Raw genomic sequence first — 27,825 nt, forward strand, 5'->3', positions numbered from 1 at the left:
AAAAAAAAATACATTTTCGCTGTTTATTGGCTAATTCCTTGGTCTCCTTCCGGGGAACCCATAAAGTCTGGGTACCTCTAGAATCCCTAGGATGTTGGGAAAAAAGGAGGTAAATCTGGCGTGGGTAGCTTATAAGAACAAAAAGTTATGAGAGACTAAGCGCGAACTGCCCCAAACACCCAAAAAAAAAAGGCTTGGCACCTGAGGGGGGGAAAGGCCTGGCAGCGAAGGGGTTAAGATGCATGAACGTCAAGCACTCCCCAACCGTATGTTCTATCACATCTAACAGCCGTACACCTGCTCGGAATCCAGCTGCGGCGGCCACTGTTTATATAGGGCAGATGCCTGCGCGGATCTCACATCCAATCAGCACTTCATATTTCAGTGCACTGCGTTAGGATTGGATAAAGTTTACATAACGCTCCAATTCAAGATCGCTTTACACAGGATGAGTCCCGCCCACTCCTAGCAGAATTCTAGAATTCGTTCAGACAGTGGATTGGCTATCGTGCGACCCGGAAGAAATTGGGGGACAGATGTCGCCAATTCAAACAATCAATGGACTAGTTATCGATAAAGATTAAATTGAAATTACCGACGGCGCTTGTAAGTATTGAAGAGGTTGTCACATTAAAAATTAAATGACACTGTTTGCTGTTTTTAATGCTCACGTAGTGCGTTTTACGTATAGCGGAGCCTTCGGGGATGCACCAGGCGAACTGGTGGCGGGTCTGTTCGTCTCTGTCAGATTCGATGTGGCGGCAGAGATTTTTAGATACTCTCATTGAATTATTTGGTTGCAGTTTTGTTAATGTGTGACACTTTGTTACAGGCGAGTTGGTTCACTGGGTCAGCGTCGCGAGAGCAAGGACTGTCTGTGGGTTCTCCATTGTCTTTACGGGGATGTTTGGGGGAGGGTGACACAAGGTGATGCTGTGTTGTGTCACTTAGGTTTCCATTTTTTGTTCCATTATAGATTGTTTAGTGGGGTTTTATGGCTTATTGAAACTGTTTTTGATATGCTACACCACTCGCGTTTTTATTTCAGCCGGTTACACTGTACCAGAATAATTTACCGGACCACGCAGACCCACAATGGTCGGAACAAAGCGACGAGCCCAAGCACCTCCTGGCAGATGCCCTGCGGACAAATACGGTAAGGCCAGTTCATTAACGGCTTCTGTTTGCAAAGCACCATCCTCGATATACTACATTCCTGCAATAATGGTCACTGCTGGTTGTTGGAATGATGTACCTCATGACATGCGTGTAGATATGCATGAGGCTATTTTGAATGCCATGGTCAAGGGCTATTGGCGTGGCTAAGATTCTCGTATCCGCAGTTGATGCCAGTGGTAGATGCGATATGTAGTGGCGAATCTCTCTAAAGCACACATGGTGACGTCTTAATGACAGCATTAATAGTGCGAAGGTAATATAGACAGTGATTTGCCTCAGGTTGCCCCAAATGATCCATCCAGAAGCCCCACTTTGATCCTGGCTCCTTATTGTTTAAGATCAGTGTTCGTTATTATGAAGGAGCGCCTGCCGTGTATTTGTTTCCCTTACACGTTAAACATGTACTCTGAAACGTAAATTATAGATATTTAAAACATTTCCTTTGAATATTTAATCACTGCTCATATCACTTTCAACACTATCATTGTGAACTCTGAGAAAACTATCTTGCGACCTAAGTCTGTGACATAAACCTTGTTACTGATCATTGGCTTAGGTTCATTAATCCACTGAGCTTTCTCACTAGGATCATGATCTGAGGCCTGGGGAATGCATCCAAGTTGCTACGGTAGGAGGATTTACACATTGAACTTGTGAAATTAAATTACTGTCTGTTACTTGCCAACTACACGTGGAACACTGCAGAAAATATATTAACCCATTCAACTGTTTCATATGGTTTAGAACTTTGTAGTGGGATGCAGATCACACCTATAACCAGGGGCGGCTCCTCCATTAGGTCGGAGGAGTGTTGCCCCTAATGCTCCTCCAACACAGTTATTGGGCTGGAGAGAGCTTGCACAGGCTCCAAGAGCCAGATGTAGCAAAGGTTTTTACCCATTCTGTGTCTATGAGAAAAGGTGTTCGTACATATGGCCCCCAGTCTGCCTGGCAGCACCCTTGCTGGGAGCTCCCAGCCAATCCTGATGCTTCTTTGAGCAGCATCAGGATTGGTCGCAGGGCAGGCTGGGAACTTTGCTTGCAGCGCCCGCGATGAAGCAGAGAAGCGGCGGTGGAGAAGGTAAGTGATTTTTTAATTTTTTATATATATATATATATGTATATATATATATATATATATATATATATATGGTAATGTGTCTCCCCTCCCTCCACATGCGTGCCGCCCCGCCCCTTTTGAAAGTTGCGACTGACTAGGACTATTGTATACAGAGTAGACACTGTTCTTTTTCTAATGTTTTTCCTCTGTCTTTATGAATCAGTTCTTTTATTAATGGAATCGCAAAACAGGCATGAGTATACACAGCTGTAGTTCTAAAACCCCGCGGGGCTGGCACTGTATTGCCATTAAGGAAAAAGGTGTATACTGCTGCTGATGATGACCCAGAGGTTAGCTACACCGATAAGTCCTATAAATAACGTAAACAGTGTAATCCCAAAAACCAACCTCCTCTCCCTCCGTTCTTTCTGAAAGTACATGGGATTACCGGGCAGTGTATCCTGTTGTGTTTAAGGTTACCCAGTGAAGGAGCCAGTGGCTCAACTGGGCAGTGAGGCGACCTGAGCCATTGGGGAATCTGGAGAAGGAAGCAAGCGTAGGAGTTTCAATTAAGTGGGACAAATCAGTTTGTTAAATTCCGTAGATAATATGTGTATGAAAGAGGCCCAGTATAGAAGATAGTCATCCAATATCTGGTCTAAAGGGAGCAACAGTTTCTCCATGCCTACCGTATACTATAGCTTGTGCAGCCAGGTTGTGTATTGTTTTTTTTTTATCAGTGACTCAAAGAGCGAGGATCACCTGATGTGCTACTCCAAGTGCCAGCACCATGTGTTTACCTCAGCACAAGTAGAGGGGAAACGTCAAGAGATTGGGGAGCCCTAGGATCGTGTAGGTGGGAAACCTAGAGACAGTGGTCTCAAATGCTCTGCCAATATCGTCTCACACCTGGTCTCGGAAGCGCTTGAGTTTGGTCAACGCCATAGTAGGTGGAGTAGCACACCAGTCCCTCCACATCCCCTCCAGTACTCTGTAGAGTTCCCTGGGTCACATACGCCAAGTCTGATCGGGGTTAAATACCAGGAAGGCGCAATCCTATTTGTTGTCTTTGTACTTGATATGTTGTCTGTTGTGCCCTGTGGTAGATGCCTGCCCATTCCTTATCAGAGAGAGGTCTGCCGATCTTTCTCCCATCGTCCCTGTCCTGGAGTAGGCTCCATTCTGCTAAGGATAGTGCACTATTCCGAAACCAAGGGCCTATCACTATCCTTCTGTATGGCCATTTTTCAAATTGTGTCAAGGTCCTCTCCACTAGTGGATGAATTGAAAGTTGGAGCACCCAGTGGCAGACTTGTAAGTACTGGACCTGATTAGTTTCCCCTAGGCCATAATCGGTTTTGAGCGGTCAAAGAGAATTATCCGTTGAGGGTCGAATTGGCACTCTTTCTGTTTACAACCCCTGTCTCGCCACAGTTTGAACCGGTGAGGCTGAAGCCTGGGAGTAAACTCTGGGTTGTCAAGAATTGGAGTCAGTATGGAAGCAAAGGTTGTCAGGCCAACTTTAACCGCAACCACATTCCATATGTGGAAGATAACATCCATTACAAGTGAGGAGTATAGACCCCAGACCCTATGCTTTTTAGGAAGTCAAGGCTCTTTGCTGTATGGAAGCCAGCCACTGTCCATGAAGCACCAGTGCTTCTCAGTAATTGGCTTGCTCCATTCCACTAAGAACTGCAGTTGTGACGCCTGGTAGTAACTTAAGCAGAGCGGCACGGCAAGACCACCCTCGCATGTTGGCTTATAAAGTAGCTGTTTGTGGAGGCGCAATTTCTTCGTCTCCCAGATAAACCTGTTAGTATCCGCCTACATTGATTGGAGAGCCTGTTTAGGTGGGGTAAAAGGCAACACCTGGAAGAGGTAGAGAATGCGTGGTAGAGTGGTCATTTTGATGGCTGCGTTTCTGCCCAGCCAGGAAAGGCCAAGACGCTCCCAGCTGTTTATATCTTAGAGTTTGCTTGGCTACAGTGCTATAATTTAGAGATATAGTATTGGAGGTGAGTTTTTCAACTGGATCCCAAGGTATGGGCTATGGGTGGGGGCCCATTCAAACCGGAATTGAGTATGAGATGGAGGCTTCAGTCGCGGGAGTAACCAAAAGGTTAAGGATCAGTGATTTTTTTTTTTTTTTTTTGCATGTTTACTTTGAAACCAGAGAGGCAACCAAGCGTCTGAAGCTCTGTAACCAGGGCAGGGAAAGTGGTCAAAGGATATGAAATGGGCAGGATTACATCGTCAGCGTATAGGTTGATTAGATGTTGTTCACCCCCAAAGCAATACTGGAAATGTTCGAATTGGCCCGCGGGTGTTGAGCCAGGGGCTCCATGTTGTGAGAGAAGAGGGCATGGGGGCATCCCTGCCGAGTCCCTTGACCGGCCAGCAAAGGCAATGAGCTTAGCCCATCAACTCGCACGGCTGCTCTAGGGGCGCTGTAGATGCTCCTAATCCATCCCAAGAACCAATAGAATGAAGGACTTCCTTGTTTGATCTTGAAATTTGTCAGTCAGGTGAAATAGCCACCTAGTGTTGTCCCTGCATTGGCGTGTCTGTACTAATCCCACTGGTCCAGAGAAATCAATTCTGACATGAGCGGTTTGAGGGGTGGGCTAAAATACTAGTAAACAATGTCGAATCAACATTAAGGAGGGATATAGGACCCGTCTAGTGCGGGATCCTTGCCCCGTTTAGGGATGACCGATATGGAAGCTTCCAGCATGGAGTCGCATGGTCGCAAAATAATTGAATAACTGTGTCAGAATTGAGGCTAGTTCACAGCAGAAGGTTTTATAGAATTTAGTGGATAAGCCATCAGGGCCTGGAGATTTCAGGGCTTGAAACGCGCTATCGCTGAGATCAGTTCTTCAGGTCATATAGGTTTGTCTAGAAAATCGTCTGCTTGCAGCAGTAGCAGGGTTAGGGGGTGGTTCGCAAGGTAGTCAGAGGGGTCTAAGTAAGGTCCTGACGTTGCTATGTATATTACTTTGTAAAAGTGATAGAAGGTGTTGTCAATCTGTGTATCCGAGTGTACCTCTGTAGCAGGAGTGGGGTAGATAATGCAAATGGACCCTAAGTGTACCTTAGCTCGTAGGCGTTGGGCTAACATTCTTCCGGGGTGATAGCTCCCAAGATAGAACTTGTGTTTCAGTCAGGCAACTGCATATTCAGTCCTGTGCTTGAGGATTGAGCATGTTCTTGTGAGCTCTCTCCAGATCCTTGGGGCACGGTGTGTTTATGGATGGCCCAGAGTTCTAGGACTTTCAACTCCCGAGCCTTCTGCTTCTCTCTCCTGAGACGGTTTTCTGAGGTGGATATGGCAATAAGTCTTCACCTGATTACCAGTTTCAATGCTTCCCATAGGGAGAATAGTGCAGTCTAGTTGTTGTCGTTTGTCTGTAAGTAGTCCACTATGGTCTTCTGTATAGGTGTGACAGTCGAGGGGGACAGGAGCAGTGCATCTCTCAGGCACCTTTGGACTACGTGGTTGCATAGCGCTAGTGCGTAAGGTATGGAATGAAGGTGCATGATCCAACAGTGATCTAGGGGCTATGTCGGAGTCAACAATGAGGGCCTGCATGGCTGGGGTTGCCAGGAAGTAGTCAATCCGGGCTTAAGTTTTTTGTGTGCTGTGGAGTAGTGGATGAAGTCTCTGGTGTCCGGATAGTGTGTATGCCAGACATCTACAAGGCCGCAATCCAGCAGCCAGTGAAGGCCTTGAGGTGAAAGCACCCCTATTTGGTCCGACTGTTGGGCCAAGTGGTCCAGAGCATTGTCAATGACCAGGGGGTGTGTTCTATCAATATAGCTGCATTTGGGGATTGGAGGAGTGGTGCGAGAGTGCTCAGAATAAATAGTTCTTGATGGTCATTTGGGGCGTAGATTTTTGTTAGAGTGAAATGAAAGATTCCTAGTTGGAGTCGGTACGCTAGGAAGCGCCCCTATATTGCAGTCACCTTGGAAATTATGTTGCCCCGAAACCGGGTAGAAAACAAAATAGCCATCCCCTCCCATTGTAAGGAGTTAGTGGACCATAGCTGACGCGGGACCCATCATGATCTCATACGGGGTACATCTTTGGGAAGCAGGTGAGTTTCTTGGAGTAAGCATATGTCGCTGTCTGAGCGCTCTTAGAGGGTGAGGATTGCTTTCCTCTTGGTAGGGGTGCTGAGGCCTCTGACATTGAGGTTTGTGATTTTAATTTCCAGGATTATTGGTCAAAGAGGTGCAGAAGTTGCTCCGGTGACCAGTAGGGAGGGGGGATGCATTGTCTTCGGGTGGCAGGATTTTGGAATGGGTGTCCCCAGGTGTATGCTATACCAGTGTTTCGCAAGCGAGTTGTGATGGTGTGGAATTCTCAGTGTTTCTGTAGAGTTATAGCTGACAAGTCTAGATACAGTACAGGGGTATGTCCACTGAACTGCACCGGTTGAGTCTCTTGGGTCTTGCCGAGTATGTTTTGTATCATCTGGAAGTCGTGGACACAGGTCAAGGTGTCGGCAAGGGGGGGGGGGGGGGGGGGGGGCTCTGTCCGGCATGGGGGGGCAACGTGGTGAACACGGTTGACATGAGGGCTGTTTTGGGGAGAGAGGGCTCCTAGTATTTGTCAAAACAGGGCCTCCACATATTCTCTGAGGTGTGATTACCTCTGCGTGTGTCGCGGCCTCCTAATCCGCATGTTGTTATACCGTGAGAGATTTTCTTCAGCATGCGCTTGCAGCTCGACATATTGCTCCTTAACGTTCAAAACCTCTTGTAGCCAGACAAGCTCTTCGTCTCTTTCGGTCTTGCAGTCCTCAGTGCCAGAGACTCTGTTCCCAGCCTCTTCCAGGTTGCGTGGGACTTCGCATAGGTCAGTTGGGAGGTCTTTTTTTTCACTGCTTGCAGGTCGTCTTGGAGTGATGTGAAAAGAGCCTCCAAGAAGGACCTTGTCACTGGGCCTTCTGTCTTCTGCGTTGCCCAGGTGGTCCATTTCCTATGCCCGAGGTTTGCTATTGCCTGTGGGCCCAGTGGGTTTGGAGAGCAAATTATAGACACCAGTCCTTCTTGGGTCTGGCAGCGAACATGTTGAGGGTCATGGGACAGTTAGTGTAAGAAGTGGCAACCAACCGCTGCAGGCAGCTATATTAAGTCTTCACTAGGCCATTGGGTCCCTCAATGTGGCGTTTAGTGCAAAACGGACAGGTTGGGGCCTCCTCCAAGCCCCACATCCGAGGGAATGTATGGTCCAGTCCAGGAGGTGCATGTGAAATGCTTGTGGTCGATTCCCCAGCGCCAGTCTTACCTCGGCTGGACTCCTGATGTCACACGTGAATAGTTATATTGGTGGCATGTCATGGGTGGCATGGGGGTCAGGTGCCTCCGTAGTACGATTAAATGTAGTGTGCTATGTTTGGGGAGCAGAGAGTTTCAGTCCATTGCCCCTAGCAGGCTGATCAAGGATGTCCTGCACACCTCTAGGGGAAATGGGTTAGAGGCCAGTGCAGGGTGGCAAGCAAGGGGTGGGACTGTCTAGCTCTGTTATGCCAAGTCCTTGAGGCTCGGTGGCTGACGCGGCTCTAGTTTCTAGAGGGCTGAGCCCCCCTCCTGGACTTAACGGGCTGGAGAAAGGGGACCTAATCCTTGTCACCGCCATGGCTGTGAGGTGTGGGTAGCAGTGGGCCAAAGACAGGAGGAATGATAGTGATTTGGGGGGGGGGTCGTTCCTGTCCGCTGCCACTACCCCCCCCACCCTCTTGGCTGGCAGGAAGATACCTTGGAGGTGCTGTGCACCTACCGTCTCCGGCGGTTGCGGTAGTGGGCCGAGGCTAGATCCCTTCATGCCTCGGAGCCCTAAGGAAATGGTGGCAGCCCAGGGAACAGGCTTGCAGAATTCAGCATTGTTAATGTATTTATTACAAGGAGACGCACTTGACAGCTGGAGATGAAACCATTATCTTGTTTCTTTTAAACAATCGGCCTTTACCTGTCTGATGTAATGGACACCACTGTATCTGTTTCAGCCCCTCATGTGTCTAGTCCAAGTATAACTGTTCAAGAATGGTTGTTTGTTTAGATGAAAGTATGGGAGCAGCTTTTGGAGAGTAGAAAAATCCTGAGAGCATGGATTCCCTCATAGTTCCCTCCAGCTTCAACCTCTAAATTTAAGAAAGGGTTTTCATTACCACAGAAAAGCTTTTGCATATCATAGGAACTTATGTAACATTTAGCCCCAAAGGCAGAAGGGACATGAGTATTCTTTTTAAATCTGTGACCCCTACAGTTACAACTGGATTGTCCTAAAACTGTTTATTATGCTCCGTTTTGTTCTAAAACAGTCTGGGGTTTATTTTGTATTTTTGTATTTTTTATTTTATCTATTATGCTGGAGCAGCATTTTATTTCTGCGATGGTTAGTTTTGTCTTGGCTGCGCATAGTAAAAGAATGGACAGTAATTAGCAGTTTTGAATGTTTGAAAGTTGAAGGATCTAAGGTTCTTGTGGAATCTAAGAACATTGTTTAGAAACTTATGAGTTAATATGATACTAAAGCTTCTAACAGCAGGTGCAAGGCATTCATTGCTTGTTAAAGTTCTGCATCCCAAACCATTTTTTTGAGTAGCGTTTCTCCCAGAATACACCTATTGTACTTCACTCAAAGCTAACGCAATCTCGGTAATTCTCCAGTGATATGTACCCATTGCTGTAATAACAAAGACAGCAACTTAGGCTTTTCTCCATGGGCTCAAGGTGCAGCAGTGCTTTTGGTAGGCAGTTCTGTTGGCTCCTGCCAGCTCCTCATTTTACTTACTGCTTCAGAATCATTGAGACTAGACTTTAAGCTTGTTCTCTTCATTCAGCAACTTCCTCTGTCAGCACAGTTTGAACCGTTTACAACTATTTAACAGATACCTTTGGGTCAGGCAAATGGCTTTAGAGTAGAGCAAATAAATGGGTTATGTGGAATAAGGTTGAGCTGACCGTGCCCTGTCTGCACCATGGTTTGTATGGGTTTGTTTTATCTCATTACCTTGTTTTTCATTCTTAGCACGAAGTGAGGCTGAAGTGAAGCAACTGCAAAGTCTGAGAGAAGAAGCGACCTGTTCCATATGTCTGGAATATTTCAAGAACCCAGTGTTGATAGAGTGTGGACACAACTTCTGCATTTCCTGTATCACTTGTTGTTGGAAGGGCCTGACTACAAACTTCCCATGTCCTCAGTGCAGAGAAATATCTTCAGTGAACATTTTTCGCCCTAACAGACAGCTAGCCAATGTGGTCGAAATAGCCAAAAAGCTTCCGCTAAACCTGATGAAAGTCCAGGAGGGAAATATATGTGAGGAACACGATGAGAAGCTGAAGCTGTTCTGCATACAAGATAAAGAAGCCATATGTGTTGTTTGTCGGGAGTCTCGGCAGCACCGGCCCCACACTATGGTTCCTATAGCAGAGGCAGCTCAGGAGTACAAGGTACGTCATCGATCATTCATTACTTTGAACCGAAAGTTCCCTAGCAGAAGTGAATTTAGAGTATGGACTGCTTGTGGAACTGGCCTGCGACCATAGTGCTCAAGCGGTGGGTCTCTAAGGTTATTCATCAATGCCAAGTTTGTTTGTGACAGCTATGGAATGGAATGAAACGCCCAATGTGTAGTGGAGAATGCAGGATATTTTTGTGGTAGGTCTTCGATCAATATCACACTTTGGTCCTTTTGAGTAGTGATGAGGCACAGAAGTTTTTAATATTTAGTTGGCAGTAGTGCAGAGAGTAAGTCCAAGAGTATATGCTCTGTAAATTTGGCGTGTCAGCATCCTCCCACCCATACTGAGTCCAGCAGGCATTGAAGGTTGGCAAGTACTACAGGGTATGTGTTTACCGGTGTTGAAACATTTATAAAGCTGTAAATAACAAGTCTAAATTTTGGTGTTGTAAATGTTTTTCTTTTTCTTCCTTTCCAAGAAGGAAAGAGTTACTGCCTAAGGTACTTAACTGTATTTTAATGTTTTGTGTGTGTACAGCCCAGTTCTTTAATTCTACACCAAGGGATCAAGCTTAAGCATTGACATGATTCCTCCAGCAACAAAGGAGGTAAAACCTTCCTTGACTCAATTACAACAAGTTTAAGCACTAATATCTCTGGCATATCGAAGTCGGAAAAACTGATCGCATCAGTCAACAGTATAATGCTGCGGACAAGAATATAAAAATTAGATCAACTGGCCCTCCAAAAGAGGATTACAGTAGAGTTCAGAAGTCCAAGCCTGTAGAGAACCAAGAAACTCAGTGTGAGTTTCTAACCATTCATACACAGATATTGGGCACTAAGGCGCTTGTAGCGCCAATCCCATTGAGCAAACTGAAAGTAAGTCTATGACCATGATATTTAAAATCAAGGCTCTCTTTTACATCTCTTTGCTACAGTACCTGCAATGTCAGGAATCAAATCAAGTCACTTTGAAGTAGTTGAATTTATTTCAAGTCAAAACTTATCCGAACAGAAATCCAGAAGAACAGATTAGAATACAATTTTCAGAGACTGTAATTTTAATCATGATTCAGCAAATACATTTCTGAATTGGGATATAGAACATGTCTACAAATCGAGAGCAAATATCCTCCCCCGTTGCACAGAGGTACTGATAAATATCGAGATTTAAACCAAATCAAGCATTGGCATAGCCAGTAGGTCTAGCTTTTGGAACCTTATAAGTGTTTAGCCAGAGCTATTCGCTTTGCCAATATCTTTAAGCTATGTTGTAAAGCAGTGTGGGTAATTAACCAACCATTGAAAGACCGACTGTATAGTCGTCAATACTGAGAATGTGACCTGAAGTCTATTGCAGTGTCGTTGGCAAGGCTTAACGCATAGGCTGTTGTGCATATTGGCAAAGCCTTAATGACTTGGAACTGTGTGGTGGTCCCATCTCTAATCCCATCTGTCCTTGGTTTTCTTTACATTAACTGCCACGCCTTTTATGTATAGAAATAAAGTCTCCCAACCTTTTATGTATAGAAATAAAGTCTCCCAACTCTTTAAAACTAATAGCTCTGAGTGGGTAATGACCTTACTGTGTATGATTACTTTTGTTTCATAGTGTTTCCGAATTCTAAACCCTCTACTGCTACCTCATTAATTTCGGAGTGAGTTATTCTGGCAATTTGAGTGCAACAGTACCTGCAGAGAGAGTCTGTCTGTCTCTGTTTCTCTCTCTCTTTCTCTCTCTCTTCCCCTCCCCCTTGCTAAGACTTTTCCGCTGAATGACATCGTTTTACAGAATTATCCTCATAACGGTTGCAAGTTTTATCACCTGTTTCGTTGCTATCAGAGTTAGGGCATAGACCTGTAAATGTTGCCCCAGTGTGCATGTTGCAGAAAGCTGTTTAATCCTCACACCAAAGAGTGAAATGCTGGGGGGCGTGGCCGAGTCGGACACGTAGTCTGGAGCTCCTGCTGCCGTGTCCCGATCTGTGGGGCACCAACCCGATCCCACAGATGAGATCCTGGCCCCCCGGAGACCGGGGGAACCAGAGGTGCAGATGAAGACGGAAGCGCAGCGGTGAAAGGGGGCGCCAGTGGATTTTGCGGAAGGCTGCTCTGTGACGGCCTCGCACACACCCTGCCCGTCTGTGCCGAGGAGAGGAAGCATTCCGGCGCCCAATGGGAGTGGGGGGGGGGGGCAGGAAAAACCTGGGGCAGTCCACCAATTCAACGGAAGGGCAGTGAGTCCGGGAGCGGGAGATCACAACGCCCACCATTTCCTATTTTCCACTTTCTGGGGGCACGAGGGACAGGCCCGAGGGGATACACGGGGGTGTGTGGAGTGCGGAGAAGACAAAAATAGATGGATGCCCGTGAAGACCTTTTGCGGCCCGGCCAATAAAGACCTTGAAGACACTAGCACTGCCCTGAGACAGTGGTGGATCCGGAGGCGGGAGAAGGCAGACCCCATTGCCGCGCTCCGCGCTAAAGAGCACAGAGAGGGGGTGAGGGAGCACCCTAGGCCTGGAGACACTGGAGAGAAACGGGACGGTCCTGCCACGAGGGGCCACAAAACCCAGAGATGGAGCAGCTCACTCAGGGAGCAGCCACGATATAGGAAGATCCTGACTCTGGGCATCAAAACTGAGACTAGCTTGGACCTGACGCAGGATTGGACACAGAGTCTTCTGCCATCTATCACAGGACCCATAAACTAAAGTAAAGTAAACAAGCAAAGGAGGTACCCTGAGACACCGAACAGAGGAGTAGCGGGACGAGCCCATGAAGTAACTACACGAGGCCCGGAAGTTGGGGGCACTGTCCGAGGCCCATATAATCTCCGGATACCGGAGGGTGGAGGAGAGATAGACTACTGGAGAGGCATGGATGGCCCCAGATGTCTAGACAGCACGTGAGAAATTGGAGAGCCCCACTAATTGGCCGGCAAGTGGGTGGCAGAGAACAGCGGCAGTCAACACTATAGAAGCATAGCACAATAAAGGGACGCTGGGGAACACACACAGCGGGATGGAGCAGGTGGGAGAGTGAATGAACGCGCTCAAGTACTGCAGCGGAAACAGCACGGATAAGTGATTAAGCAGCAGCAACTGAAAGACTGTGAAGATTGGGAACTCCGGGGTGGACACTTGCTCCCTCGCCCTCCCAGGTGAAGATGGGGGGGGTAACAAAGGATTGGTAAAGATATGTCAGCCGGGCCCTCCCCGAGGGATGTTACGAGTGAGACGGCTGGAGGAACTGAAGCACGCCAAAGTGATCCTGGCGGCTATACAGGAATCAAAGACTGCCTTGGAGAATCAAATTGCAACGCTTGCGGGGGAGATAGGTCTCCTATAGGAAGACCACAAAAAGTTGAAAGATTGAGTTAAAGCAACAGAAGAAATGATGAGTGAGATGACCCTGAAGGTGAAAGCACTCACTCAGAAACTTGCACTCATGAACAACGAAATGAGAACTCTGGCCGTAAAAGTGGAGGATGCCGAAAGCCGGTCCAGGCGACATAACATACGCCTGATGGGAGTCCCCAAAAGACCTGTGTTGTGTTGTGGATACATAACTTTCCTGTCCTACCCTCTTTACTTCTTCAGATCCTCCTTTTGTCTCAATGGGGTTGTTCTAGCTCTCTTTTCTCCTTCCGTCACTGTTTCCAATATCACAGTTGTTCCTTGGACCGCTTTGGCTCATTCCGTCTCCCAGTTCCCCCATATCGTTTTGTATTTATTTTCATTACCTCTATCTCTGTATATTTCTCTTTCCAGTATTCAACATCTATCCATGCCCTCCCTCCATTCATCGTGACTCTGTGCTATCCCAGATCCCCATCTCCTGGCTATGTCCTTTTTTGCAATCATGCCACCTAAATTAATTAGTCGTTTTTTTATATCTTGTGTGCTCGGTGTGGCCCCATACCCCCAGTATCATTGACTCCGGCGTCATTTCAATGCTAGTCTCTTTTACGCCTCCCAGGGTCCTTCCCACTTCCTCCCAGAATCTGGCAAACCAGGGGCAGCTCCACAACGTGAGATAAAATGTTCCTTCACTCCCAACATCCCCGTAGGCATTTGTCATTTGCTGCCTTCCGTATCTTAAAGAGCAGAGACCTTATGTAATATACCCTATGTAGTATTTTAATTTGTATTAATTTGAGGGATGCTGGAATAGTCACTTCGGCTGGGAAAAAAAAAAAAACACAATCCCTGCGCCCAGTCCTCCTCTTCCAATTCCTTACAGTCTCTTTTCCATCGCTCCCATAAAATATGGCTTCATTTAATAGGATTCCCGAGTCTCTAGTATATCTAGTTGCGTTGCATTGGCATTCGCGCCAGCAGCAGAACAAGTGCTTTCACTTTAAATACTCAGTCTCGTACCCTGAGTTTCTGATACGCTCTGTATTAGAGGAGTACTGTCCTTGCATTGGGGCTTTTAAATGGAGTAAAGCGCTATCCAGATCGCCAGCACTCACCTCCTCACAGCACTTTTCTGTGTAATTAAGGGAACGCCCTTCCCATGAGCTCATGGAGGCCGTTCAGGGAAACAAAAGGGAGGAAGGGGACTCAGTGAGGGAAATGCAGATAAAACCCCCAAAAATGCTGATTGTCTTGGAGAAAGGATATGGCATAACATCCAGAGCTGCTGACTTTGGATCCAGGGAACCAGATTCGAGTCTCCGCTTCGGCTGTCCCCCAGTGCCTTAAAAAACTAAAAAGAAGCAAAGACATGCCGATCTGCAAACTTCAGTAAAACAATGGTGAAAGCTATGGACGCCAAAGCTGAACACAGGCAAACAGTAACAGATAATAAATAATAAAATAGTCCTCTACACAACCAGAGCATAAAGATACAGTAATTAGTCCCTGCTCTGTGGGAGAAATTAAAAGCCAAAACGTGGGACAAAGAGGAAAGACTGCCCACTAGCAAGCAAAGTTTTTTTTTTTTTTTTTTAAAGGCACAAAAAAAAAAAAAATGAAAGCAGTGGGCGGACTTTAAGCCCACAAAGAAGGTATGTACTAATGTATATACAAGACGTTTCGAAAGCTTGAAAGTCTTGAAATGTTCCCCAGTCCTTAGAAATACTATTGGTTCAATCACATTCAACAAATACTTCCATCGCACATCAGCAACATGAAGAAGGACTATGCAGTGTGATGCTCCGATGAGAAGACAAAAGCCACGGACGATTGGGCTTGGCTCCCAGGCCTACTCTCTATGAAGATCGTAAAAGCATTACTGGGATTTACTAATTAGTAACAAACCTGGAGCTACAAAACGTTGTGAGTTCGTACAATATTTGTTTATACAGGTTACTTAGACAAAGGAAGAACATCCTCTAAATAACTTTACTGCTAGGATAAAACCAGTGGCAAAGTTGTCCGACAAAAGTGGGCGCTCTGGGGGTTTGGCAACATTTTACTACTAAAAGGCGATATTGCTCTTGGACAGCAATCACAATGGATCATGACTATATTCTAGTCACTGATCTAAAATTCAAATAATTTACTTACTTATGAGTTATTCTGTGTAATATCTGTATAACACTGAAGGCTCTGCAAAAGTAATCAACACAAGCAGCTTTATTTGATCGCAATCAGGAAATGTTAATGTAGAGTTAATTTTGTCCAGAGATTTAATTTAAGCTCTAGACCCGATTTGACAGAAACATGTTAAATAAAATATTGTGTCTTGGAAAATTTCAAACATGATAACCAAACCACAGTGTACTGGGTATGTTAAATGGTCATTTTTCACCTGGCATCGTGGCCCGACTTTACACGTCCTGCAGGGAAAGTACTACATTTGTTAGATTACACACTGGTAACACCTTTTCTACTGCAGAGAATTAACTCCTTTTCCATAATTTTACAAAATGAGTAGTCATTGGTGTAGGAAGCTGGCCTGGTGTGTGGGGGGTACTTACACTTTATACCAGGCCAAGGTACCCCCTATTAGTGAAGTGTAGGCAGTGTCTAGAAGCCAGGCTCTCTAGAGGTAGCTGTGGATGAGCAGCCAAGGCTTATTATCTAAGAGACATGCAAAGCTCATGCAAAACCACTGTAGTCACACAGCACTTAAACACATGAAAGAAAACACTCAGTTTTACAAAATTAAAGGACCTTTATTTTTGGACCACAGTACCACAAGATACTAGAAGAGCAACCGTCCAATAGTAGGTAAGTAATTATACTAATTATATTCACTAGGCATAGAAAAGGTTAGAAAACAATGCATATGCAAATAACCAATAGTGACCTTAGGGGGAACCCAAACCATATACAAAAAAAAAATTGAATGCTAACACAGGACCCCCACCTAGGTAAGTGGAATGTGTAAAGGGGAGCTGGGAGTACTAGAAAACCACAGAGGCAAGTAAACCCCCAGCGACCAGAAAAGCATGAATAAATCACAGGAATTTCCCCAGACCACCCAAAAGGAATAAAAGAAGTCACCCAGACAAGACTGCAAGAAATCAACAGTGGATTCCTGGAGAGAAAGACCTGTGGAGAGAGGGGACCAAGTCCAAGAGTCACAGTGGAGTCTGGGAGGAGTAGGAGCTACTACCCACCCAGCTGTACTTGCAGGAAGTGGTTGACGGTGATGAAGAGAAGGTCAGCACTGCAGCCCTGGAGCCGGGGAAGAGTTCCTGAGGGATGCTGAAGATGGCCCACGCTGGAAGGAAGATTGCAGACGGGTGTCAGTGTAGGAATTCCACCAACAAGCCTTGGCAAATTCACGGTTAGTGGGAAAGTAGTGCTGCCGGGTACCAAGTAAGGCCCAGGAGGAATCAACCCGGGAGGTGGAGTTAGAGGGGACCCTCAGCAACAGGGAGCCCACAGGAGTGGAGGCAGCACCCACAGTGGTCCCACAGGACGGGGACTCAGAAGTTGCAGAAGAAGCCCACGTAGCACACAGAAGAAGGGTCCCACGCAGCAGGAGAACCATGCAGAGGGATATGCGCTACAGGAAGGAGTGCTGAGGATTGGATCTGCAGATAGCCTGAAGTTTCCTTAGAGGCAAGAGACTCAGTGCACAGGGGTACTGTCCTGGGTGGGAAGGCAAGGGCTTGCCTCTACCAAAGTGGGACAGCTGTCAGAGAGGACCCAGAGGACTACTCTAGACCACCACCCATGATGCAGGATCCACGCAGCTCAAGATGAGGAGATCCACGCAGCTCGTCGTCATTGCAGCAGGTGCCTGCGGATGCAGGGGAGTGACTCCTTCGCTCCAAGGGAGATTCCTTCTTCCTTTTGAGGCAGACTGAAGACTTGCCACCCTCAGAGGATGCACAGCTAGGGAAATGTTGCAGAAGCTAAAGGAGCCATGGAAACAATGTTGCAAGAAGAGTCTTCTTCGTAGAGGCAGATTGTCGGTTCCTGGCCCAGTCGCGGTTCCAGTAGCTAGAAGTCAGAGTAAGTTTGCAGAGGAGTCCTACTCGAATCTTGAAAGCTGAATCTGAGGATCCACCCAAGACAGAGACCCCAAATAGCCCTGAAAGGGGGATTGGTCACCTAGCCAGATGACTACCTATCAGGAGGGGGCTCTGATGTCACCTGCCTGGCCACTGAGATGCTCCTAGAAGTCCCTGCCAACCTTGGATTCAGTATGACAGAACCCATGGACCCTGTGGAGGAGCTCTGGGCACCACACTTGGGGTGGTGCTGGACAAGGGAGTGGTCACTCCCCTTTCCATTGTTCAGTTTCGTGCTAGAGCAGGGACTGGATGTCCCTGAACCGGTGTAGACTGGTTTATGAATGGAGGGCACCAAATGTGCCCTTCAAAGCACCTCCCAAACCATGTAACACATATTTCTAAAGGGAGAAGGTGTTACTTCCCCCTCTCCCAAAGAAAATCCTTTGTTCCTCCTTTCTGGGCTTGAGCTGTTAAAGCAGCAGGAGGGCAGAAACCTGTTTGAAGGGTGGCAGCAGCTGGGGCTGCCTGGGAAACCTTGGAAGACTGGTAGGAGCAATGCTGGGAGTCCTCTAAGGAGCCCCAAGAGTGCATGGGATCATGCTTCCAATACTGGCAACAGTATTTGAGTATGATTCCGACACGATTTATACCAAACATGCCTAGGTTCGGAGTTACCATTATGTAGCTGGACATAGGCAGTGACCTATGTCCAGTACACACACACACACACAATGGCGTCTGCGCACTCACAAAGTCCATGAAAATGCACTGGCGTTCATGGGGGCACCCCACACACAGGTACTTGCACCCTGCCCTCTCGGCTAGGAGGGCCTGCCATAGGGGTGACTTAAAGTGACCTGGTGCAGTGACCTATTGTGAAAAGGGTGCATGCATTCTTTCACAGAGGCTGCAATGGCCTGGGCTCCCCATGGGTGGCATAACACCTGATGCAGCCCATGGGGATCCCTTGGTACCCCAATGCCCTGGGTACCTATGTACCATATACTAGGGACTTCTATGGAGGTATCAGTATGCCAAATGTGGGGTGAAAGTGGTACAAGGTACCAGGTTTTAAGGGAGAGAGCATAACCACTGGTGTCTTGTTTAGCAGGATCCCAGTAGACACGAACAAACTGACAACAGGCAGAAAATGGCAGTAACCATGTCAAGAAAAGAGGGTACTTTCCTACAATTTGCCTCAAGTTACTAAGTTTAAAAGCGGACTTAAATTCAACGACAGCATGAAGCCCACTGCCTCTGAAGGAAGATTGAGGTGGAGCCAACACTCGGAAGGAACGTAACAATACTGGAGACATCTACATTTCTTATAACTATCATATAAACATATGCATTCTCGGCCATGAGAATCTCATTACATACTGTGAAAATTTTGCACAACCGTGGTTGATTTTTGTGTAACCAAAGAAAATAAATTTACAAAAAGTAGATTAAGCATGCTCTCGCAGTAAGATTGTCAAATACTCTTGGCTTTCAGATGAGCTGAGATCAATGGAAAAAAAGAGCTTTATCACCTTTTGCCCAGTTAGGAACACATTCATCAAAATTAGAATTGAAAAGTCTAAGATTAGAATACAAGGAAAAACATTGGAAAGAAAAAATAAATTTTTGTGTCCCATAGATAGCATGACGTCAATACGTGGCCTGCGACTTATGATGCAAAGCAATCTTGGACGTTAATCAGCGGACTTGAGCAAGCGGATCTGAGGAGGGGAATTTTTGTGTACTCCATGATACAACCCCGGGAATAACAAAGTACATGATCATATCAGCCATCCATTCTTCCTGGCGTAATAGTGCTCCATGGTCTAATAGTACCTCCTTCAGCTTTCAAAAAAGATTGGGAGAAATGGAAGTTGCCATTGATGCAGATGCACAAGGCATCTCTAGCAATGGAAACTGTTCCCGACACATGCAGAACCATTGCACTATTAAACAGCGAAGCAAAAGTTTATGCAGGCAAGTAATTTAGATAAGCTAGAGGACTGGGCATACAGCGCAAAGATTTTATTGGTCCATCAAACCGGTTTACGACCGGATCAGGGACGCTAGACAACATTTTGGGCATCAGCCTATTGGTTCAAAAACCCCTTACTCAAGGAACATCAATATATATCTGTAGAAAAGTACCATCTTGCCTGGCATGTTACCCCCATATTTCACTGTATATATGTTGTTTTAGTCTGTGTGTCACTGGGACCCCGCCAGGCAGGGCCCCAGTGCTCATAAGTGTGTGCCCTGTATGTGTTCCCTGTGTGATGACTAACTGTCTCACTGAGGCTCTGCTAACCAGAACCTCAGTGGTTATGCTCTCTCTTTGCTTTCCAAATTGTCACTAACAGGCTAGTGACCAATTTCACCAATTCACATTGGCATACTGGAACACCCATGTAATTCCCTAGTGTTAGACCTGACAGCCTTAGTGTTGTCACCCCTAACTTTTTGCCTGCCTCCCTCCGCTTTTTGGACACTGTTTTTGCTGGTTTATAGACTCTGCGCACTTTACCTCTGCTAACCAGGGCTAAAGTGCATATGCTCTCTCCCCTAAAACATGGTAACCTGGAATCATACCTGATTGGACTATTAGTTTACCTATAAGTCCCTAGTAAGGTGCACTCTATGTGCATAGGGCTGGTAAATTAAATGCTACTAGTGGGCCAGCAGCACTGGTTGTGCCACCCACTTAAGTAGCCCCTTCTCCTTGTCTCAGGCTTGCCATTACAAGGCCTGTGTGTGCAGTTTCACTGCCACATCGACTTGGCATTTAAAAGTTCTTGCCAAGCCTAGAACTCCCCTTTTTCTACATATAGGTCACCCTTAATGTGTGCCCTAGGTAACCCCTAGGGCAGGGTGCTGTGTAGGTAAAAGGCAGGACATGTACCTGTGTAGTTATATGTCCTGGTAGTGTAAAACTCCTAAATTCGTTTTCACACTACTGTGAGGCCTGCTCCCTTCATAGGCTAACATTGGGGCTGCCCTCATACACTGATGAAGTGGCAGCTGCTGATCTGAAAGGAGCAGGAAGGTCATATTTAGTATGGCCAGAATGGTAATACAAAGTCCTACTGACTGGTGAAGTCGGATTTAATATTACTATTCTAGAAATGCCACTTTTTGAAAGTGAGCATTTCTTTGCACTTAAATCCTTCTGTGCCTTACAATCCACGTCTGGCTGGGCTTGGTTGACAGCTCCTTGTGCATTCACTCAGACACACCCCAAACACAGGGTACTCAGCCTCACTTGCATACATCTGCATTTTGAATGGGTCTTCCTGGGCTGGGAGGGTGGAGGGCCTGCTCTCACACAAAGGACTGCCACACCCCCTACTGGGACCCTGGCAGACAGGATTGAACTGAAAGGGGACCTGGTGCACTTCTTAGCCACTCTTTGAAGTCTCCCCCACTTCAAAGGCACATTTGGGTATAAAACAGGGCCTCTGCCCTACCTCATCAGACACTTGCTGGAGAAGAAACCTGAACCAGAACATACATCCTGCCAAGAAGAACTACCTGGCTGCTCAAAGGACTCACCTGCCTGCTTTCTACAAAGGACTGCTGCCTTGCTGTTGCCCTGCTGCCTTGTTGAACTCTTGTCTGGCTGTGAAAGTGCTCTCCAAGGGCTTGGATAGAGCTTGCCTCCTGTTCCTTGAAGTCTCAGGACCAAAAAGACTTCCCTCTTTTACTTGGACGCTCCGTGCGGCGAAAATTTCGACGCACAGCTTGTTTCGCGGCGAGAAAAACGCCGCACTCCGACGCTGATCGACGCGACGCTCTTGGGACGATCGAAGATCCGACGCACGGCCCCGCAAGGACAACGCCGCCCGACCTCTGGAGGAGAAATCGACGCGACGCCTGCCGTGAGATCGTAATTTCGACGCGCAGCCCCGCAGATCGACATCCAGAGGAGAAATCGACGCGACGCCTGCCGTGAGATCGTAATCTCGACGCACCGCCCCGCAGACCGACGCGCAGCCGGAGAACAAGCAGGAAAATCCACGCACAGACCCGGGACATCTGGTAATCCCCGCGATCCACAGAAAGAGACTGTCCGAGCGCCGGAAAAAGACGCCGACTTCCCCGCGTGGAAAATAACGACGCAAGTCCGTGTGTGCTGGGGAGAAATCGACGCACACGTCCTTTTTCCACGCACCTCTTCTCTTGTGGCCCTCTGAGGAGATTTTTCCACTCCCAACCAGGTACTTGTGCTTGAAAGAGACTTTGTTTATATTCTAAAGACTTAAGACACTTTATATCACCTTCCTGTGATATTTCTACAATTTTCCATTGCAACTTTATTCTTTTTGACCTACAATTATCCTGATAAATATTATATTTTTTTCTAAACACTGTGTGGTGTATTTTTGTGGTGCTATATGGTGGTATTGTATGATTTATTGCACAAATACTTTACACATTGCCTTCTGAGTTAAGCCTGACTGCTCGTGCCAAGCTACCAGAGGGTGGGCACAGGATAATCTTGGATAGTGTGTGACTTACCCTGACTAGAGTGAGGGCTTTTGCTTGGACAGAGGGTAACCTGACTGCCAACCAAAAACCCCATTTCTAACACCTAGTATATGGTACTGAGGTACCCAGGGTATTGGGGTTCCAGGAGATCCCTATGGGCTGCAGCATTTCTTTTGCCACCCATAGGGAGATCTGACCATTCTTACACAGGCCTGCCAGTGCAGCCTGAGTGAAATAACGTCCACGTTATTTCACAGCCATTTACCGCTGCACTTAAGTAACTTATAAGTCACCTATATTTCTAACCTTCACCTGGTGAAGGTTGGGTGCAAACTTACTTAGTGTGTGGGCACCCTGGCACTAGCCAAGGTGCCCCCACATTGTTCAGGGCAAATTCCCCAGACTTTGTGAGTGCTGGGACACCGTTACACACGTGCACTATACATAGGTCACTACCTATGTATAGCATCACAATGGTAACTCCGAACATGGCCATGTAACATGTCTAAGATCATGGAATTGTCACCCCAGTGCCATTCTGGCATTGGGGTGACAATTCCATGATCCCCCGGGTCTCTAGCACAGAACCCGGGTACTGCCAAACTGCCTTTCCGGGGTCTCCACTGCAGCTGCTGCTGCTGCCAACCCCTCAGACAGGTTTCTGCCCTCCTGGGGTCCAGGCAGCCCAGTCCCAGGAAGGCAGAACAAAAGATTTCCTCTGAGAGAGGGTGTGACACCCTCTCCCTTTGGAAATAGGTGTGATGGCTGGGGAGGAGTAGCCTCCCCCAGCCTCTGGAAATGCTTTGATGGGCACAGATGCTGCCCATCTCTGCATAAGCCAGTCTACACCGGTTTAGGGATCCCCCAGCCCTGCTCTGGCGCGAAACTGGACAAAGGAAAGGGGAGTGACCACTCCCCTGACCTGTACCTCCCAGGGGAGGTGCCCAGAGCTCCTCCAGTGTGCCCCAGACCTCTGCCATCTTGGAAACAGAGGTGTTGCTGGCACACTGGACTGCTCTGAGTGGCCAGTGCCAGCAGGTGACGTCAGACTCCTTCTGATAGGCTCTTACCTTTCTTACTAGCCTATCCTCCTTACTAGGTAGCCAAACCTCCTTTTCTGGCTATTTAGGGTCTCTGCTTTGGGGAATTCTTCAGATACCTAATGCAAGAGCTCACCAGAGTTCCTTTGCATCTCCTTCTTCACCTTCTGCCAAAGGATCGACCACTGACTGCTCAGGACGCCTGCAAAACCGCAACAAAGTAGCAAAGACGACTACTGCAACCTTTTGTATCGCTTCATCCTGCCAGCTTTCTCAACTGTTTCCTGGTGGTGCATGCTCTGGGGGTAGCCTTCCTCCTTTCTGCACCAGGAGCTCTGAAGAAATCTCCCGTGGGTCGACGGAATCTTCCCCCTGCAACCGCAGGCAACCAAAAGACTACATCACCGGTCCTCTGGGTCCCCTCTCAGCGCGACGAGCGTGGTCCCTGGAACTCAGCAACTCTGTCCAAGTGACTCCCACAGTCCAGTGACTCTTCAGTCCAAGTTTGGTGGAGGTAAGTCCTTGCCTCCCCACGCTAGACTGCATTGCTGGGTACCGCATGATTTGCAGCTGCTCCGGCTCTTGTGCACTCTTCCAGGATTTCCTTCGTGCACAGCCAAGCCTGGGTCCCCGACACTCTAACCTGCAGTGCACAACCTTCTGAGTTGTTCTCCGGCATCGTGGGACTCCCTTTTGTGACTTCGCGTGGACTCCGGTTCACTCCTCTTCTAAGTGCCTGTTCCGGTACTTCTGCGGGTGCTGCCTGCTTCTGTGAGGGCTCCCTGACTTGCTGGGCGCCCCCTCTGTCTCCTCATCCAAGTGGCGACATCCTGGTCCCTCCTGGGCCACAGCAGCATCAAAAAACCCTAACCGCGACCCTTGCAGCTAGCAAGGTTTGTTTGCGGTCTTTCTGCGTGGGAACACCTCTGCAAGCTTCTTCACAATGTGGGACATCCATCCTCCAAAGGGGAAGTTCCTAGTCCTCTTCGTTCTTGCAAAACACCAAGCTTCTTCCATCCAGTGGCAGCTGCCTTTCACCCTCAGCTGGCATTTCCTGGGCTCCTGCCCACTCTCGACACTGTCGTGACTCTTGGACTTGGTCCCCTTGTCTTACAGGTACTCAGGTCCGGAAATCCACTGTTGTTGCATTGCTGGTGTTGGTTTTCCTTGCAGAAACCCCCTATCATGACTTCTGTGCTCTCTGGGGGTTGTAGGTGCACTTTACATCTACCTTACAGGGTCTTGGGGTGGGCTATTTTTCTAACCCTCACTGTTTTCTTACAGTCCCAGCGACCCTCTACAAGCTCACATAGGTTTGGGGTCCATTCGTGGTTCGCATTCCACTTTTGGAGTATATGGTTTGTGTTGCCCCTATACCCATGTGATCCTATTGCAATCTATTGTAACTTTACATTGCTTGCAATACTTCCTTTTGCTATTACTGCATATTTTTGGTATTGTGTACATATATCTTGTGTATATTTGTCATCCTCATACTGAGGGTACTCACTGAGATACTTTTGGCATATTGTCATAAAAATAAAGTACCTTTATTTTTAGTATAGCTGTGTATTGTGTTTTCTTATGATATTGTGCATATGACACCAGTGGTATAGTAGGAGCTTTACATGTCTCCTAGTTCAGCCTAAGCTGCTTTGCTAAAGCTACCTTCTATCAGCCTTAGCTGCTAGAAACCCCTCTTCTACACTAATAAGGGATAACTGGACCTGGCACAAGGTGTAAGTACCTCTGGTACCCACTACAAGCCAGCCTCCTACAATATCCCTGCTATTTTTATTATAACGTCACACTTGATAGATTCCTCCATAGGACAGCTCTGTTCACTCTATCTGGCTAGGGCATTCCTGCCTCTTTATTCACTGCTATTCGTCAGTTTTATACCAACATCTGGGGGAGGATTAAGTGCCAGATGTACTAGATGAACTGTTTTCCATTCGCAAACGGTGCAAATTGCAAAATTCCACTAGGAATTGCAATTCCCTAAGTAGGAAACCGCAAATAGGGAATTCCTGTTTGCGATTCCCTATGCACATGTATCAAGCATTTCCTAAATGTGAACTGGACATTTAGGAAATGCAGTCACCACCAACTGCAAGTTGGGGGTAAGGTGCAATTTTAAAAAATGCATTAAAATGTGTTTTTAAAAGTGCCATCCTAGGGCATGTGTGCACTTCACATGTGCACAATTAAATTTTGGGGTGCTTCAGAGGGTGGGCCTTAGGCCCTCAGCACCCTTTGCATTTCCTAATTTGCAATTCTGTAATAAGAAATCGCAAATTAAGGAAATTCTAAAACATTAGCAATAGGAATGAATGGAGTGGCATTTCTTATTAGCGATTCCCTAATAGCAATTGCGATTCTGTGGGAATCGCTATTAGGGAATCGCTATTTTCTTGCATACCATTTTGCATTTCTTAAATAGCGATTTCTTAAAATTCACTATTTAAGAAATGCAAAACAGTACTTTGATACACGTGACTCTATGCTTGAAAGTGGCTCCACAGTTTCCAGAAAAATACCAACAAACCGGGGACTCGAGCAAGGCTCAGTTCTTGCTCTCCTGCCCTTTTTCTTTTTTTTTTTTTTTTAACTTGTACACTTTTTAGATTACTAAATCTCCCTTAACAAGTCAGGAACTTTTCTTCCGAAGCCAAGTAATTTATACACCTGCTCTTCAGTATGCAGAGGATACTGTTCTACCTGATCACTCCTTAGTTGGATACAAAGGGCATTAATGAGTCTTTACAGTTGAAATGAGGTAAATGAACCCGAATAAAACCAAGATAGTGTACTTTGGAAAATCAGCCTGCAGACATATGTGGTAGATTGGAGGAACAAATATAGCACTAACTGTTTGATATTTATATCTGGGTGTGTGACAGTATCGAACACAAAGCTTAAATAGTCTGCTGCAAGCTATTCAAGGTCACACAAGGTATTTGCAGCATCATCTAAGGAAACATTTACATGGTTTAAATAATCCGAAGTCCATGTCTATTATGGAGTTATTCAGGGTGAAATTTATTTTAGCTGTAACCTCTGGCTCACGCAAATGTGGGGTAAAGCTTCATAAAGAAAATCTTCTTGGCAGCAACAAGGTTTGTTTGATCTGTCAAGCAGTACTCCTCCAAATAGTCAACTTAGACTGGAATACCGCCTAATCAGTCTTGCAGTAATTGCAGATCTTTAGTTCACAAAATACTATCTAAAATGAAATAATTGGCCCCAGATTCTTTAAACAACTAAATATGTCAAGCATTATATGGACAACCAAAAATTCATATAATCGACAGCATTCCTAATTTGGATAAAATACACGGAGGTGGTGCTAAACCACGACTAGAATAACAACCGAACATATAGGACATTTAAGAATCTGGCCCGGATTGCTGCAATTAACACCGAGTTTGGAAATAACATTGAGGACCTATCAGAGGTGTCACATTCGTCTCTTGCCACAGCAGTGTTTAGGCAAGTCACTGAAACCAGAAGATTACAAAGTATTTGAAATTCAGGTTTCTTTGTGGTCCACTCTTCCCCTTTAATGCCGGATGAAACTTGCAAAGCTCAGTGTCATATAAATGCTGCAGAAGATGCGGGTACTGACTAGAGACATCTACACTTGTCCTCTGTATGTGTCTGTGCTTATTGGACCTTCCAAAGAAGCATCTGCAGACCATATTAGAATTGGAACTTGCACTATTGATAAAGCTATTACTGGATGTTTACATGAGACTGACTCACAGTTGATTTGGAGGCTGGTAAAATACATGAATGTGGCAATTCAAGAAGTAAACAATTGTGAGGGTAATCAGCATTAAACAGTTTGCTTGGAAAAAAGTAGCAAATATGGACTCTCAAACTAGAAATAATGACTTGCTTTGGCATTAACCTCAAATCTGTTCATATTTAGATTTTTTTGATTGGATTCTGCAGTGTCTTCTTTTTCTCTTTTCTTTTTCTTTTTTGCATCAGTTATCGGCGATAGGCAGTAAATGCCCAGGACGTATGCTGCTTTGCCATATGATTAGAAACTGCACTGCAGTTTGTCTACAAAGAGCTAAGAAGGATTGGTTTTTACTGTCATGCTTAAGGTTCTATGTTGTGCTTTGGTCAATCATCAGCCTTTACCAGCGATTTCAGTTTACTGGAAAAAAAGTGTTGTTTTTAGCACTTCCTTTCCATAATCAATCAGAGGATGGAGTGAAAGTTGATTGATTAATGGTGAAAGTTGAACTGATTAACTAGATATTGTGCTGCACTATAATTACCAAAAGACAACCTTTTCCTGCCAGGTTTGAACTTCAGTGCTACATTTTGCTAAGTCATCAAAGTCAACCAGCCATTCCAGTCTTCCAAAGATAACGTCCTGTTTTTAGCACTTCTTTAGTATAGACACACCGTGATTGAGTGATACCCCCGCTTACCGGTGGCGCTAATTAAAATATTACCAGTTTTATAGATTTAGAATAGTGTGTGATTTTGAATATACAGAAACTCAGCAGGTACCTTTTGGATATTTAGTGTAAAGATTTTGGCATTATGCTGACAACACATTTTTCATCTCTTAATGGTATGGTGAGTGAAGATATTGTGAACCATGATGGATGCTATGAAAGGTGTAGAAATCTAGACCTACATTTGTAATTTTTTTTTTTTTTTTAATGAAGAACGTTATTAGTTTTATTGCAAAACGAACACAAAGTAGGTCACAATCCCGCCCCTTCAAGCATGGCGCCATGCAATATCGTACAATTGACACAGAGAACACTGACACGCTGAACAGTAATCATTACTATCAGTAACAAAGCGCCCCACAGCGAGCACCCTATGACCCAACCCTGGAACCCACGCCCCAGGCCGCCTCCTGTAATGATTTTTAATAATAAAACAAGTAAAAGGAAATACTTATTTAATCCCACCTGCTTGTCAAAAATGCTATATTTGTAAGTAACCAGGTGGGTGAGCAAAATTGAAAACAAAGGACCAAATCTGATCTTGTATGGTAAATTGTCACCTTTCGGACTGTGACCTGGAAAGCTGCCTGATTCATGATCTTCATGCTGATTAGTAAGCTAACTCCCCTTTTATCCTTTAGAACGGACTAACTTCCGATGTTCAAGATGGTGTATTGTACATTAT

General features: G+C 46.1%; 1 protein-coding gene across 1 annotated transcript in view; it reads left to right on the plus strand.

Annotated features, from left to right (window-relative positions):
* The first annotated feature begins 493 nt into the window (after window positions 1-493).
* Window positions 494-27,825, plus strand: part of LOC138299216 (E3 ubiquitin-protein ligase TRIM39-like) — a 101,226-nt gene continuing 73,894 nt past the window's right edge. Inside the window, exons 1-3 of the mRNA XM_069237340.1 lie at window positions 494-606; window positions 1,049-1,156; window positions 9,282-9,703. Coding sequence (XP_069093441.1) covers window positions 1,096-1,156; window positions 9,282-9,703 — 483 coding nt within the window. The 5' untranslated portion in view covers window positions 494-606; window positions 1,049-1,095. The remainder of the gene's footprint in view (window positions 607-1,048; window positions 1,157-9,281; window positions 9,704-27,825) is intronic.

The sequence above is a fragment of the Pleurodeles waltl genome, chromosome 6, assembly GCF_031143425.1.
Source record: "Pleurodeles waltl isolate 20211129_DDA chromosome 6, aPleWal1.hap1.20221129, whole genome shotgun sequence".
Classification (NCBI taxonomy): Eukaryota; Metazoa; Chordata; class Amphibia; order Caudata; family Salamandridae; genus Pleurodeles; species Pleurodeles waltl.